At 40.7% G+C, this 14,755-nt stretch overlaps 1 protein-coding gene across 1 annotated transcript in view; it reads right to left on the bottom strand.

The window, feature by feature from the left end:
* The window catches only part of carmil3 (capping protein regulator and myosin 1 linker 3), a 253,784-nt gene that overhangs the window by 129,767 nt on the left and 109,262 nt on the right, over positions 1-14,755 (bottom strand). Inside the window, exon 10 of the mRNA XM_034182575.1 lies at positions 8,168-8,256. Coding sequence (XP_034038466.1) covers positions 8,168-8,256 — 89 coding nt within the window. The remainder of the gene's footprint in view (positions 1-8,167; positions 8,257-14,755) is intronic.

The following is a 14,755-nucleotide window of genomic DNA, read 5'->3' as shown; positions in this document are numbered from 1 at the left end:
GGCCTGCTCATGCAGAGCTGTGTTTGAATCTCGCTCATGCACCCTATCTCTGACCTTGGACAAGACACTTAATCCACAATGTCTCAGTCCACAACCTGGCCCAAACTGGCATCCAATCCAGCGGAAGTCATAGACTTTGGACACTTGAATCTGAAGAATCTGGAGATCAGCCAAGTACCTTCATGTCCTACATAGGACTAATGTGTTCTTGAAAATGTAGACAAACTGGTGCATTCATATTTGTGTTGAGTGTTGCAGTCAGATTACACCCCTTTTACATACCAAGTGGAGTGGAACATGACCTAAATGCACTTGTGCTTATGTGCTTCAGTCTGCACCCAAAGGATTGCCAAGATAGGGACCTTACAGTCTAGTGAAGATACTTCGGCAGAGTCAGATGACTTGTATGACTTTTAGTGTTGGCAAAAGTCAGCTACAATCCTGTGGACACACTTCAGAGCATGAGTGCTGAAGACCCCAACAACTGGTGAAGGCCAGGGAGATGTGCTCATTTCACTTAGCTGAAACACAGAGGACAACTTTTCAGAGATTTGAGATAGTCTGGTTGTCTGCCCGGGTGGTTGAAATCCAGGACAGACTCGTTCATTCACATAGTGGATGCAGCAACAGCTGCTGGACTGAACCTGTCTGACTTCACAGAGCAGACAGGTGCAACGTGACTTTCAGTGCCCATTTCTGATTAATTTCTCTGCTGCACCATCAATGTCAGTGTTTTGTTTGATGCTGGGTTTCAATCATAAAAATGAAGACAATTCTGTGTAGTATTTGAAACATGAGACCACAGTCTGGTTTGCAAATATATCAGCCATAAAACAATAACAACAAAAACAACTTAAACAGAAGCGAGACTCAATGCATGACTAAAAATAAATCTACAGCACTCAAAGCACCAGAATTCATCAGATTTTCTGTAACTGTGAACGAGTAATAGAATTGGAATGGAACACTGATGTTGTTGGAAGAAATCAGTATAATTTGATGAAGCAGGTATGTTTTATGAATTACCACTTTTCTGAATATATATAGAAATGTTTATGAGCGTGACATGCAATATTACTGAATAAGAATAATTTCAATTTCAATTTTCATTTATATAGCGCCAAATTACAACAAGGTTGCTTCAAGGTGCTTCACACAAGTAAGGTCTAACCTTACCACCCCCACAGCAACAGTGGTAAGGAAAAATTCCCCCTGAGGAAGAAACCTCAAGCAGACCAGACTCAAAGGGGTGACCCTCTGCTTGGGTCATCCTACAGACATAAGTTACAGAACAGGAATTATAGTCAATACTTTAAAAATCACTTCTTTTTAAGTGTCAGGCCTGACATGGTTCCCTTTTCTTTGTGAGATGATATAAATATAATATATAATATATAAATAGTATTTTAAGACTTATTTCAATGATAATGGAAGTACATCCTTTCAAAGAGCACTGACTGGTGAATTCTTATGAATATGTACATAGATACTGGAATCATAATGTGGAAAGATGTATTAAAATACTCTCAACAAGAGCAATCCCAGATTTTTGATGTCCACCAATCCAGATCACCTCCAACATTCAGTGGAGTCTTCCATGCCCTAATATCTATCTGTGGTGCAAATTTGGTGAGAATCCATGAAATAGCTTTGACATAATCCTTCAAAGCCTATATAAAGTGAAATCTTGATCCAGAATCCGGATCCGGATCACCTTCAGAGTATTCCATGACGTAATATCTGTCTGTGCTGAAAGTTTTGTCAAAATCCGTTGAACAGTTTTGACGTAATCCTGCTAACAGACAGACAAATAAATAAATACCAATGATTTTATACCATTTTAAAATGATCATAACAAATGCAATATAGAGATTTTAGAGGAGTTTTTAGCCAAATTGCATTGCCACTCTTTGTTGAGTCAGTTTCCAAATAAAGTTGACATAATGGTTTATGAGGTCTGTTAGAAAAGTATACGACCTTTTTATTTTTTTTCAAAAACCTGATGGATTTGAATCACGTGTGCTTGCATCAGCCAACCTTGAACCTTCGTGCACATGCGTGAATTTTTTCATGTCTGTCGATTGCGTGATTTCCTGGTAAGCAGCCTTTGTGTGAGGTGTGTGTCAAGCACTCAGCGTTTTTTCATTCCAAGGAAAAAGACGGAACAACTGGAGCAGCGCAACTGCATCAAATTTTGCCAGAAACTTGGCGACAGCCAGGTGGGAACCATTCGGATTATTCAGACGGCTTTTGGTGACGATCCTATGGGCATCACACAGATTAAGGAGTGGTACAACCAGTTTAAAGACGTCTGCACATTGGTGGAGAGCGAGCCACACTCCGGGCAGCCATCAACATGCTGAAATGACCAGATCATTTCCAAGTGAACGCTGTGGTGATGCGGGACCGTCGTGTGACTATCCGAGAAATTGCGGAAGAGGTGGACATCAGCACTTTTTCGGCACAATCCACTGTGACAGAAGATTTTGCCATGAAAAGAGCTGCAGCGAAATTCATACAAATGGCAAAAGCGCCTTTGTGTTGAAGGCTCACAGGACATGCCCATCTCTTCCACAATTTCTCGGATAGTCACACAACTGAAAAGCCACCAAAAGCTGTCTGAATCTTCCGAATGGTGGAAGAGGTGGGCATCATTTTTCGGAGTCCAGCATGTCCTGTGAGACTTCAACGCCATGGCACTTTTGGCTTCAGCACGAAGCTGCTGACGGAGCAAAACTGCCTCAAGCAGAACCAGGCTCTTACATAGTCAACACATCAGCCAGCATGGCCTGTCCAGCTCTCAGTGATCCGCTACAAATGTGATATATGTTTTATTTATTAGAATGTGGGGAAAATCGCACAGTGTCACGCACCTCATGGGAACATCCCGTGGGGTGATTTCCTGCATGGCACGATATTCAGCGGCATTGTGGTGCGCTGACGCCGTGGTCAGCTGAAGCAATATGTGTTAATTTATTTCCACATGAGGACAGCATGCTGACGTCCGTGTCTCACAGTACAGTTATGTGAGGTTGTATCCTATAAGCCAGTCCAGGTGTTCCCCAGCTATGACTTGCGAGCACAGATATCTGAACAGCTGCACATCACAGAGGGACACGCCCACCTTTCAGCGGACCTTGGCAGCTCTCTGAAAAAAGCTCATTCTCTATACCTTCATTCTGTGATTTTATTCTATGTATGTATTATTATGCATTTGTCCTGCATCTGCCAATGTCTGTGATTGCGCTTTGCCGCATTTTGTGTGCTCAGACTTGGCTGGCCAGTGTCCATGTGATCATGTCTGTACATACATAACAGCATTTCATGCAAGTGTGCTGCCCTCGCACGCCACATGTGTTGTGGGGGGGCACAAAAGACACGCACGCCACGTGTTGCGGGGGGAGCACAACAGACATGCATGGCACATGTGTTGCGGGGGGAGCGCAACAGACACGCATGCCACATGTGTTGCGGGGGGCAACAGACACGCACTCCATGTGTTGCAGGGGGGGTGCGACATGTGCTATATGCGATATACACGCAGGCCACATGTGTTGAGGGGAGAGCCGACACTCTGGCATGTCACGTGTGTTGCTTGGCTATGCCACAATCATGGTAGTCCAGCAGCTTAACTCCAATATGTATAAGAATCGTTCAGTTTGTGATAAAAGCATGAAATTTGGTACACATATAGCCAAAGGCATATCGAAAAGATTTGGAAATAGAGGCATCATGAATTTTCAACATGACGCCCATGGCAGCTATTTGTCAAAATGGCCGCCAGAAACAACAGCTTTCTTATGAGTGATGGATATAATGTGACATTGTACACAGAATTCAATTAATTAATTACCATAAGTGGTTGCTAATGTGTTTTTTTGGATTAGACATTTTCCTTAAAAATTCAAAATGGTCGCCATTGTTTCCAGACTGGTTACATACGGATAAACTCTGTGTCAAATTATACATTTTTTGTGATGCATAATTTGAATTAGCAAATGTAGAATTTCTGAGAAGCTTTGTTCTATCTCACAAGACATATATTAAGTGAGGCCAAATCTAGGGTCTATCACAAGGAAGACTATTCACACTCGCCTTCACAGAAGCAGAGGGCAGTGCATTGTAACTGAGCTTTTTTGCACGTGCAATGCCCAACATGACCCTTCTTACATTTGCAAGAGACAAGTTCATAACTGGACTGGCCTGCATCTGGTAGTTCCGGAAGGGTTCATAGTCTCCCTCAGATGTCTTTGACCAACCCCATTTGCAAAGTGAAGGCATGTCCCTTGCTATTACCTTCAAGACCTTCCAGGTTAACCTTTCTGGCACGATTATAGAGACCTGCTAGGCATCTGGAGTGATACTTAGCTTCAGTTGCCACCATGTCGCCAGCACTAAGTCGTCCAAGAATTCTGTGTCTTGAAGCAGGGTTGCAGCAGCACGCACCCGATTGCCTACTTGAAATGTTGCAGCCTCGTGAAGGCCTTCATTGCCAGCAGGCTGTCTGCAGAAGAAACAGATGTCCTGTCTCATTTCAGGATTCCGACTTGGTTGGGATCTTCTGAGTTTAGATTCTGACTGTTGATCAGGACTTTTACTGCATGCTCGCTTTTTTGCCCTTTTCAACATGGTTTCATTGTACTTCAGCCTGCATGTATGATGATATTGAGCTTTGTTCACAACCATGGCTGCTTCAATACCATGACCCTCATCCAGTCTTCCAATAGGAAATGTTGAAGGGAGCTGGCCAAGTTCATTGAACTGGATTAAATACTCTGCAAGTGAAGTATATCCACTCCCCTTGTCTTCTCACTTAGACTGCAAAGGACATCTCAATGCCTCTGTTGTGTGCTCTTGTCAAATAATACAGAGCTTCCAGTCTGTCTTGGCTGCGCAAGAAGTTGATGGTCCTTGACCATCAAAATTCACAAGTTGTAATTTCGTTGACATTTTCTCAACAACAAAAAAAAAATATGTTTGCAGTAAAGGCTGAGGGTTTATCCTTTTACCACCGTTTACTACCAGGGACAACAGTAACACATTTGTGTATGGGATACAACTAGGTTCGGACAAGAAAATTGCCCTACACCTAGCCCGATCGTTCATCCAATGCCATTTCATTCCTGTGCGATCTGTACACCATCCAGGTAACAATATGAAAGTCATATAAAGCCCCATTACCCTTGGCTCGGCTCTCCCGCGCTGGCACATCCTGTCCATTCAGGTGTGGCTATGTAACTACATCTAAATTAATAAACTATTAAGTAGATGTGGTGCTAACATTACATAGCATTTAGGAAAGTAAACTACACTACCACTAAACTATCACCACAACCAGCACATTACAGAAAATATGGCATTATTAAGACTAGAGGAGTGTATTTAGCTGGCACTGAACCCCATGCTGAGTTTCACAGCAGTGGTGTCGCCAGTGTGCCCTGGCTGTGCTTTGACATCCACTCTATTACATTTCCATTCATTGAATGGTTCAGTTTGTGCAGATATGGGGATTTTTACTTTATTGTTCAACATTTTAATTCCAATAAAATGTATAATAGTTCTATTTACATGCAATTATACATTTTATTGTGGGCCATATGGCTTCCATTTTGATGTTCAGTTGTGAGGTAGAAGGATGCTTCTGGCCAATTTTAAGTTCAGAATTTGAATTCTGCATCATAAACGATGACTGATTTGACACCGAGATCATACATATCAGACCGTCATACAAGTGACGGCTGCCATCTTGGGAAATGGCGGCCATCTTGAATATGAAATGACAACTTTTCAATTATCCTATAGACATTTACCAAGTATAGTATATGGTAAATATGTCTAAAATATCATATTATGTCCGTCACGCATAAGAAAACAGGCGTTGCTGGTGGCCATTTTGAAAAATGGCTGCCATGGGCGCCATGTTGAAAATTCATAATGCCTCCATATCCAAATCTTTTCAGTATGCCTTTGGCTATATGTGTACCAAATTTCATGCTTTTATCATAAACTGAACGATTGTTTTGGTTATCTGCTGCACTATGGGGCTCTTTGACAATTTTCACAGACAGCTCAAATGTGGTCAGCTGCTGTCTATTCATACCAGGAGGGCAAATAGCCCCGCCTTTTCTAAGTGTCCAGTGAGCTGTGTTAGATGTTCATGCATGACACCTGGAATTTGGCCGACACCTGCCGAGTGGGGGATCGAATGAGCATTCGCTGATGTGCACGAATGGTTGTGGTGACAGGTGTATGTGGTGTTTGAGGTGGCTCCGATTTTTCACAAATGGCATACAATTCCTCCTTCGTGCGCTACTCGGCTTCAATCGCGTTATGTGGGAAGGGACCCTTATGTTATACCCAAAAGTTCAAACAATGGAGATGTGGATTATGGATTGGAAATAAGGCTGTTAGGATTTAGTCTTCAAAACACTGACTTGTGCATTAATTGAAGCAAACATCTATTATCTTAACTTCACCTCATTTCTTTGTGTGCACACTCGTGTTGGAGCTGCAAGACTGCACCCGCAGTGAAACTCAGACAATATGGCATTTGAGCACACCACCAATTCATCTTAGACGATGGCCACATTCAGACTGGGATAGGCAAATCCGCTCATTGTACACACACGTCCAAACTCAATCCAGCTCAAGCTGTAAGAATGGACATGATAGTGCAGGAGTGTGGGTGTCTGGACGTGAGAGTGTGCGGATCTGGACGTAAGAGTGTGGGTGTGCCCACACACGGGCATGGCAAGGAGGTTTGATGTCGTGATCCACAAGCTAGCCTTATTCTAGCCTAGGGGTGGGCAACAAGGGCAAAGACAGTGCAGGTTTTCCATCCAACCAGTCACCTCAGCAGGTGAGTTGCTGATGAGCTTCTCCCCTGAACATAAACACCTGCTCATCAATGAAATCACTTGCTGAGATGACTGGTAGAAAGGGAAACCTGCAGTGTCTTGGCCCTTCATGTCACATGATTGCCCACCCCTGTTCTAGCCACATTTACGTTCAGACCTTGGCGAATGCCTCCCAGTGTTAAGTTGTTTGGATATACAATAATCCATATTAAATCCAACTAACGCCATTCAGATTCAGATAAAAACCTATCCAGCTCATTTGGCCTAAATTGGGCTTGAGCCAGATTGCCAACCTCAGTCAAAACAGGGTAGATGAGACAAAGCGTCATAATGGAAGTGAAAACCCTGCTGTTTATTTGAGTATCATTTACACTTAGGTAAATATGTATTTAGACACTGACAATTTTTGTAATGTTGCCTCTGTACACTGCTACAAAGGAACTAAAATGAAACAACAAAGATGTGCTTGTTGTGTAGACATTCAGCCATTTGTATATACACAGGGCCTCCATGTTATGGGCCCATACATAATTGGCCAAACCAATTAAGGGTATTTTTTTATATATATATATATATATATATATATATATATATATATAAATCACTGCTTTGACATCCAGTTCTTGCTTGACAAATCAGGAGATGGACACATAAACATTTACAAGTCAATGAATATGTCTTGAACTCTAGTTACATCAATCATTAAGAAATACGAAGAGCATGGTACTGAATGGTCAATCCGTCTGAAGTGCTATGCTTTTTTTCTTTTAACTTTTGGTGCAGTGCATGTGGAGAGCACATAATACAAATTGCACTCTTTATTGGAAGTGATTTAATACAGGAAACTATAAAAACTTGGTTACTTCATCTCGCTGCAGTAAATCATCACGGCTAAAGGAAGCCCATTTATCTTAATTAAAGCTAAATAAGCTGCTCTGCTTAATGATACTGGCCGTGCACGTGGGGTAAAAAGTCCTGCCAGGTGAAACCCACACTTTCATCAGCGTCTCAGTGTGGAGAAAAATAACTGCAGGCAGATGGGACGGTATTCACATGCAGGAGAGGAGATGCACGGGAGAGCAACTTTGAGGAAGAGATTGCGATGATAGCATCAGTTGTGAGGAAGACAAATAGAGTGGGAGGGTGAGAAGAGAGGAGCTAAATTTAAAAAGTGACACAAAGCATGCAGGAGGAGAAAAGCTGGAGAGGAGGAAAACAAAGGTGGAACAGTTGGAAAGGTGTGAAGAGGTGACAACAGGAGCTAAACAGGCGGGGAGTCTGACGGTGACGTCATGAGAGAGGAAACCTACGATTTGAGCCCGACGTTCTCCAGTGTGAGCTCCTCCAGACTGTTGGACTTGCTGACTGTATGCAGAACCTGGTCCACAACTTCTGACCCCTCAGAAAAACAAAAAACAATGTAATGTTAGTTACCCGGTCATATCCAGTCCAAACATGCTTCTAAAAAGGGGGTGAAATGTCTTTTAAATGATCAGTTTCATCAACAGTCACGTAATCCTTTTATTCTATTTTAGTGCGTTATCTTCATTTTTATTGTTTTACTATTTTTTTCTTTGTTTTGTTAACACTTCTGTTATTTTTGTTATTTAGGTAACAGTATTGTTAATTAGTATTACGAAGTCTGTCAATAAAGTATAGGTCCTTTTTATTTTTTTTCCAAAAACTATATGGATTTCATTCATATGTTTTTACGTCAGACATGCTTGAACCTTCGTGCGCATGCGTAAGTTTTTCCATGCCTGTCGGTGACGTCATTCGCCTGTGAGCTCTCCTTGTGGGAGGAGTCGTCCAGCCCCTCGTCGGAATTCCTTTGTCTGAGAAGTTGCTGAGAGACTGGCGCTTTGTTTGATCAAAATTTTTCTAAACCTGTGAGGCACATCGAAGTGGACACGGTTCGAAAAATTAAGATGGTTTTCGGTGAAAATTTTAATGGCTGATGGGAGATTTTGAGGCGATACTGTCGCTTTAAGGACTTCCCACGCAGTGGGTCATCGCGCAGCACTCCCAGGCGCCGTTGTCAGCCTGTTTCAAGCTGAAAACCTCCACATTTCAGGCTCTATTGATCCAGGACGTCGTGAGAGAACAGAGAAGTTTCAGAAGAAGTCGGTTTCAGCATTTTATCCGGATATTCCACTGTTAAAGGAGATTTTTTTAATGAAAGACGTGCGGACGGATTGCAGCGTCGGCTTGCAGCCGCCGCGACGCTCCGCCACAGGAAAAACACCTCTGTTGGAAGCCTTAAGGACAAGTTGGAACATGTCCAGCTGTTAAACAATTTCTCAGATACTCACTCCACTGAAAGCCATCAAAAGCCGTCTGGATTTTACAAATGGTTATCAACACGGAGGCGTTTTTCCTGTGCCGCCGCACCGCGCCGGCTGCGTCCCGACGCGCGGACCCGTCCGCACGTCTTTCATTAAAAAAATCTCCTTTAACAGTGGAATATCCGGATAAAATGCTGAAACCGACTTCTTCTGAAACTTCTCTGTTCTCTCACGACGTCCTGGATCAATAGAGCCTGAAATGTGGAGGTTTTCAGCTTGAAACAGGCTGACGACGGCGCCTCGGAGCGCTGCGCGACGTCCCACTGCATGGGAAGTCCTTAAAGCGACAGTATCACCTCAAAATCTCCCATCAGCCATTAAAATTCAAGCATGTCTGACGTAAAAACATATGAATGGAATCCATATAGTTTTTGAAAAAAATAAAAAGGACCAATACTTTATTGACAGCCCTCGTATTTATTTTATCAATATTTTTAGTATCATTGTTATTTACCTTAGATATTAGTATTATTGATACCTTATGTTACATATTACTTTGTGTTTATTTTATATAATTTGTCATAATTATTGATTTGGTACTGCCTTTGTTGTGTTGTCTTGTATTTTTTAACTTTTGTCAGACCACAACTGAAATGAGCGTTTTTTGCTTTCTTGTGCTATTCATGTATTTTAATGGGCAGTTACGTATGTATTTTGTGCATTATTTTACTAAATAGGTTCAATCAATCAATCACTGTCAATTGGAGGCGTAATTTTGTGCAGAAATAATAATAAAAAAATAGGACAGTTCTCATTATTCACAGAACATATTGAATATTAATAATGCAGTTTGTAAAAATGGTTCTATGAAATTGCCATCTGAGGAACTGAAAACAGCCTCATATCACAGCAAAAGTCTCACTGTGAGTTCAACTCACACTGTGCTGAAATTAACGCTGCTCCTGAGTTTGAGATCACGTTCCAAATTTTTGTCGAAATATTAAGTTTTTCATTGTGTTACAAAGGTTGACAGAGACAATTTTTGATATTTGCTTCAGTACACCACCACAACAGACTTTTCGTTTTAATTTCAAACATTTAGGAACACATACATTTGGAAACAGTACGTAGTGCCTCCAGTTTCAGATCCCATCAGTAATTGGGCAAACTAAACATGAGGAATATCTTCAATACAAATGAAAACTTTAACTGCTAGTTTTTGTCAAAAAATTCAGGGGATGGATACATGTAGATTTCCAAGTCATTGAATATGTCTTGGACTTCATTTACATCAATGATTAATAAATAAATAGTAAGGTACTGTATGACAAATCTGACCAGGGTACTCCATTCTCCAAAAAAGATTGGCTCTGGTGAGGGGAACCATCAAGACATTCAGACAATTCTGAAGGAGTTAAAGGTTTATATGGCTGTGATTGAAGAAATTCTGTATAGTTTAAACTTTCTTTGTGGCATATTCAGTCACGCACCTTCATGGTGTAGCAGCATCTTGAAGAATTTTCTCAAAAGGAAGACATGAGGTCACAACTGCTATTTGTCAGAAGGCACCTGGGAGACTTGAGCCTAGAAGTGATCTGTTTCAGTTTTCTTGTATGAAAATCCTTATGTACTACTCCACCATGAAGCTGTCACTTATGCTGTATCATACAAAAGTGGCACTATGCACAGTTTCTCCACTCACAGCAACAGAAGGCTAAAACATCTTCAGAGTTGTCTGGGGGTCTTTGGGTCGTCACTCACTACTCTATTTCATTGTCTGCAGCCCACTCTAGTCAGATTTACCATGCAGTACCATGCTGTTTGTATTGTATTCAGAAAGTATTCACAGCGCTGCACTTTTTCCATATTGTTTTATGTTATAGCCTGATTCCAAAATGGATGAAATTCATTTTTTCCCCAAAGTTCTGTTGTGAAAAAGGTGTGCATGAGATTTTTCTTTTCAAATGTATTAAAAATTAAAAAAAAACTAAGAAATCACATGTACATAAAGCATTCACTTTGATCAATAGTTTGTTGATGCACCTTTGACAGCATATAGAGTCTCAAGTGTTCTTGAATTTGATGCCACAAGCTTGGCGCCCCCATCTTTGAGCAGTTTTGCCCATTCCTCTTTGCACAACTTCTCAAGCTCCAGCAGCAAAATGTGGAAAATTGAAGCGCTGTGAATACTTTCTGGATGCACTGTAGATACATACATTCATTCATTTTGATATCTACTTGTCTTGTAAACAGAAAAATGGCTGTAAAAGTGATCATTTGTATCAACAATAAGTATTAAAATTAGTTTGTCCATTTACTTTTGGCCTTTGAAAATGGAGGGACTGTGTATAAAAATGGCTAGAATTCCTAAATATGTCACGCAATATTATCAATGAATATGGTGATATGAATAAAACAACTTGATAACGATTTTATCACATACCTATAAATGATAAATGTTGTATGGTTTTCTGAAGGGTGTAAAAAGCCATATTCATTGGCGAACAACTTGATAACGATTTTATCATATACAGTGGTCCCTCATTTACCGCGGGAGTTACGTTCTAAAAATAACCCGCGATAGGTGAAATCTGCAAAGTAGTCAGCGTTATTTTTTACATTATTATAGATGTTTTAAGGCTGTAAAATCCCTCACTACACACTTTATACACTTTTCTCAAACAGGCATTAACATTTTCTCACTTTTCTCTCTTGTGTTCTCTCAAAGTTCAAATAGTAGAAAAAAATAGAACGTTTTCCTGTAAATAATTATGATGGCTTTTCAAACTAACAAATTTTATTTTAACAATCAACCTACGAGGTTGGACATGTAAGAAATTATTAATAGTGACTCACCAGTATTTCACAGTTCCTCTGACCGCGCCTCTTCGTCGTGACGTCGCGCCGCTGTACGGATTGGCTGATTACTCCGGTGGTATGAAAAATATTACCCGTCTGTGAAAAGGGTGTATTGCTATTTATTCTTTAGTGTTTTATCCGATCATATTGGCGTATCATTTATAGGTATATGATAATTTTTGTTATACCCATTAAATTAAATTTGAAAGTCTACACTTTGTCATTTCAGTTAAACGCCACTGGTTTGGTGTATAGAGGCGAAATTACAAAAACTGTATCCGTGTCCAAATACGGATGGACCTGACTAACATTTGTTTTGCGGATTCTCGTTTTTGGATGCTGTTTAAATGTTTAAATCAGAACTACTTTGATTTTGGCGTACCGCATATCATGCAAAGTGTTACTAAGTGCTGTGATCATTGGAAACTGCTTCAAAGGGTGGAATCAGAAATAACATTCACGTGGAAACACTGGTGAAGAAACATGGAAATACCTGGAAAGTGCTGAAAAGTGTTTGAACAATAACAAGTGCTACACGTTCCTGTGGTTTTGGCAATAATTTCATCAAATTACAGCTTTACAGTGTCACCCCACCACACCACCCTTGCTTTTTTGTAACTGTTTTTCTGACGATGCGCAATTTGTCAGAAAAAGTGTGACTTTTTACTGAAATCAGTGTTCACACAAAACCGTGATGCCAATTTTGTGCCAATAGCATCAACAGTGATGCAACATTATATTTTATTTTTGTCAATAACTGCACATTTTCCTGCTGTTAGACTATGCATATTTGACTGGCTTGTTGCACTCCTGAAATCAATCAATCAATCAATCAATTTTTTTTTTTATATAGCGCCAAATCACAACAAACAGTTGCCCCAAGGCGCTTTATATTGTAAGGCAAGGCCATACAATAATGATGTAAAACCCCAACGGTCAAAACGACCCCCTGTGAGCAAGCACTTGGCTACAGTGGGAAGGAAAAACTCCCTTTTAACAGGAAGAAACCTCCAGCAGAACCAGGCTCAGGGAGGGGCAGTCTTCTGCTGGGACTGGTTGGGGCTGAGGGAGAGAACCAGGAAAAAGACATGCTGTGGAGGGGAGCAGAGATCGATCACTAATGATTAAATGCAGAGTGGTGCATACAGAGCAAAAAGAGAAAGAAACAGTGCATCATGGGAACCCCCCAGCAGTCTACGTCTATAGCAGCATAACTAAGGGATGGTTCAGGGTCACCTGATCCAGCCCTAACTATAAGCTTTAGCAAAAAGGAAAGTTTTAAGCCTAATCTTAAAAGTAGAGAGGGTGTCTGTCTCCCTGATCTGAATTGGGAGCTGGTTCCACAGGAGAGGAGCCTGAAAGCTGAAGGCTCTGCCTCCCATTCTACTCTTACAAACCCTAGGAACTACAAGTAAGCCTGCAGTCTGAGAGCGAAGCGCTCTATTGGGGTGATATGGTACTACGAGGTCCCTAAGATAAGATGGGACCTGATTATTCAAAACCTTATAAGTAAGAAGAAGAATTTTAAATTCTATTCTAGAATTAACAGGAAGCCAATGAAGAGAGGCCAATATGGGTGAGATATGCTCTCTCCTTCTAGTCCCTGTCAGCACTCTAGCTGCAGCATTTTGAATTAACTGAAGGCTTTTTAGGGAACTTTTAGGACAACCTGATAATAATGAATTACAATAGTCCAGCCTAGAGGAAATAAATGCATGAATTAGTTTTTCAGCATCACTCTGAGACAAGACCTTTCTGATTTTAGAGATATTGCGTAAATGCAAAAAAGCAGTCCTACATATTTGTTTAATATGCGCTTTGAATGACATATCCTGATCAAAAATGACTCCAAGATTTCTCACAGTATTACTAGAGGTCAGGGTAATGCCATCCAGAGTAAGGATCTGGTTAGACACCATGTTTCTAAGATTTGTGGGGCCAAGTACAATAACTTCAGTTTTATCTGAGTTTAAAAGCAGGAAATTAGAGGTCATCCATGTCTTTATGTCTGTAAGACAATCCTGCAGTTTAGCTAATTGGTGTGTGTCCTCTGGCTTCATGGATAGATAAAGCTGGGTATCATCTGCGTAACAATGAAAATTTAAGCAATACCGTCTAATAATACTGCCTAAGGGAAGCATATATAAAGTGAATAAAATTGGTCCTAGCACAGAACCTTGTGGAACTCCATAATTAACTTTAGTCTGTGAAGAAGATTCCCCATTTACATGAACAAATTGTAATCTATTAGACAAATATGATTCAAACCACCGCAGCGCAGTGCCTTTAATACCTATGGCATGCTCTAATCTCTGTAATAAAATTTTATGGTCAACAGTATCAAAAGCAGCACTGAGGTCTAACAGAACAAGCACAGAGATGAGTCCACTGTCCGAGGCCATAAGAAGACCATTTGTAACCTTCACTAATGCTGTTTCTGTACTATGATGAATTCTAAAACCTGACTGAAACTCTTCAAATAGACCATTCCTCTGCAGATGATCAGTTAGCTGTTTTACAACTACCCTTTCAAGAATTTTTGAGAGAAAAGGAAGGTTGGAGATTGGCCTATAATTAGCTAAGATAGCTGGGTCAAGTGATGGCTTTTTAAGTAATGGTTTAATTACTGCCACCTTAAAAGCCTGTGGTACATAGCCAACTAACAAAGATAGATTGATCATATTTAAGATCGAAGCATTAAATAATGGTAGGGCTTCCTTGAGCAGCCTGGTAGGAATGGGGTCTAATAAACAT

Source organism: Thalassophryne amazonica, chromosome 12 (assembly GCF_902500255.1).
Source record: "Thalassophryne amazonica chromosome 12, fThaAma1.1, whole genome shotgun sequence".
Classification (NCBI taxonomy): Eukaryota; Metazoa; Chordata; class Actinopteri; order Batrachoidiformes; family Batrachoididae; genus Thalassophryne; species Thalassophryne amazonica.
Note: the sequence above shows the minus strand (reverse complement) of the source record. Positions and strands in the feature narration are given on the sequence as shown.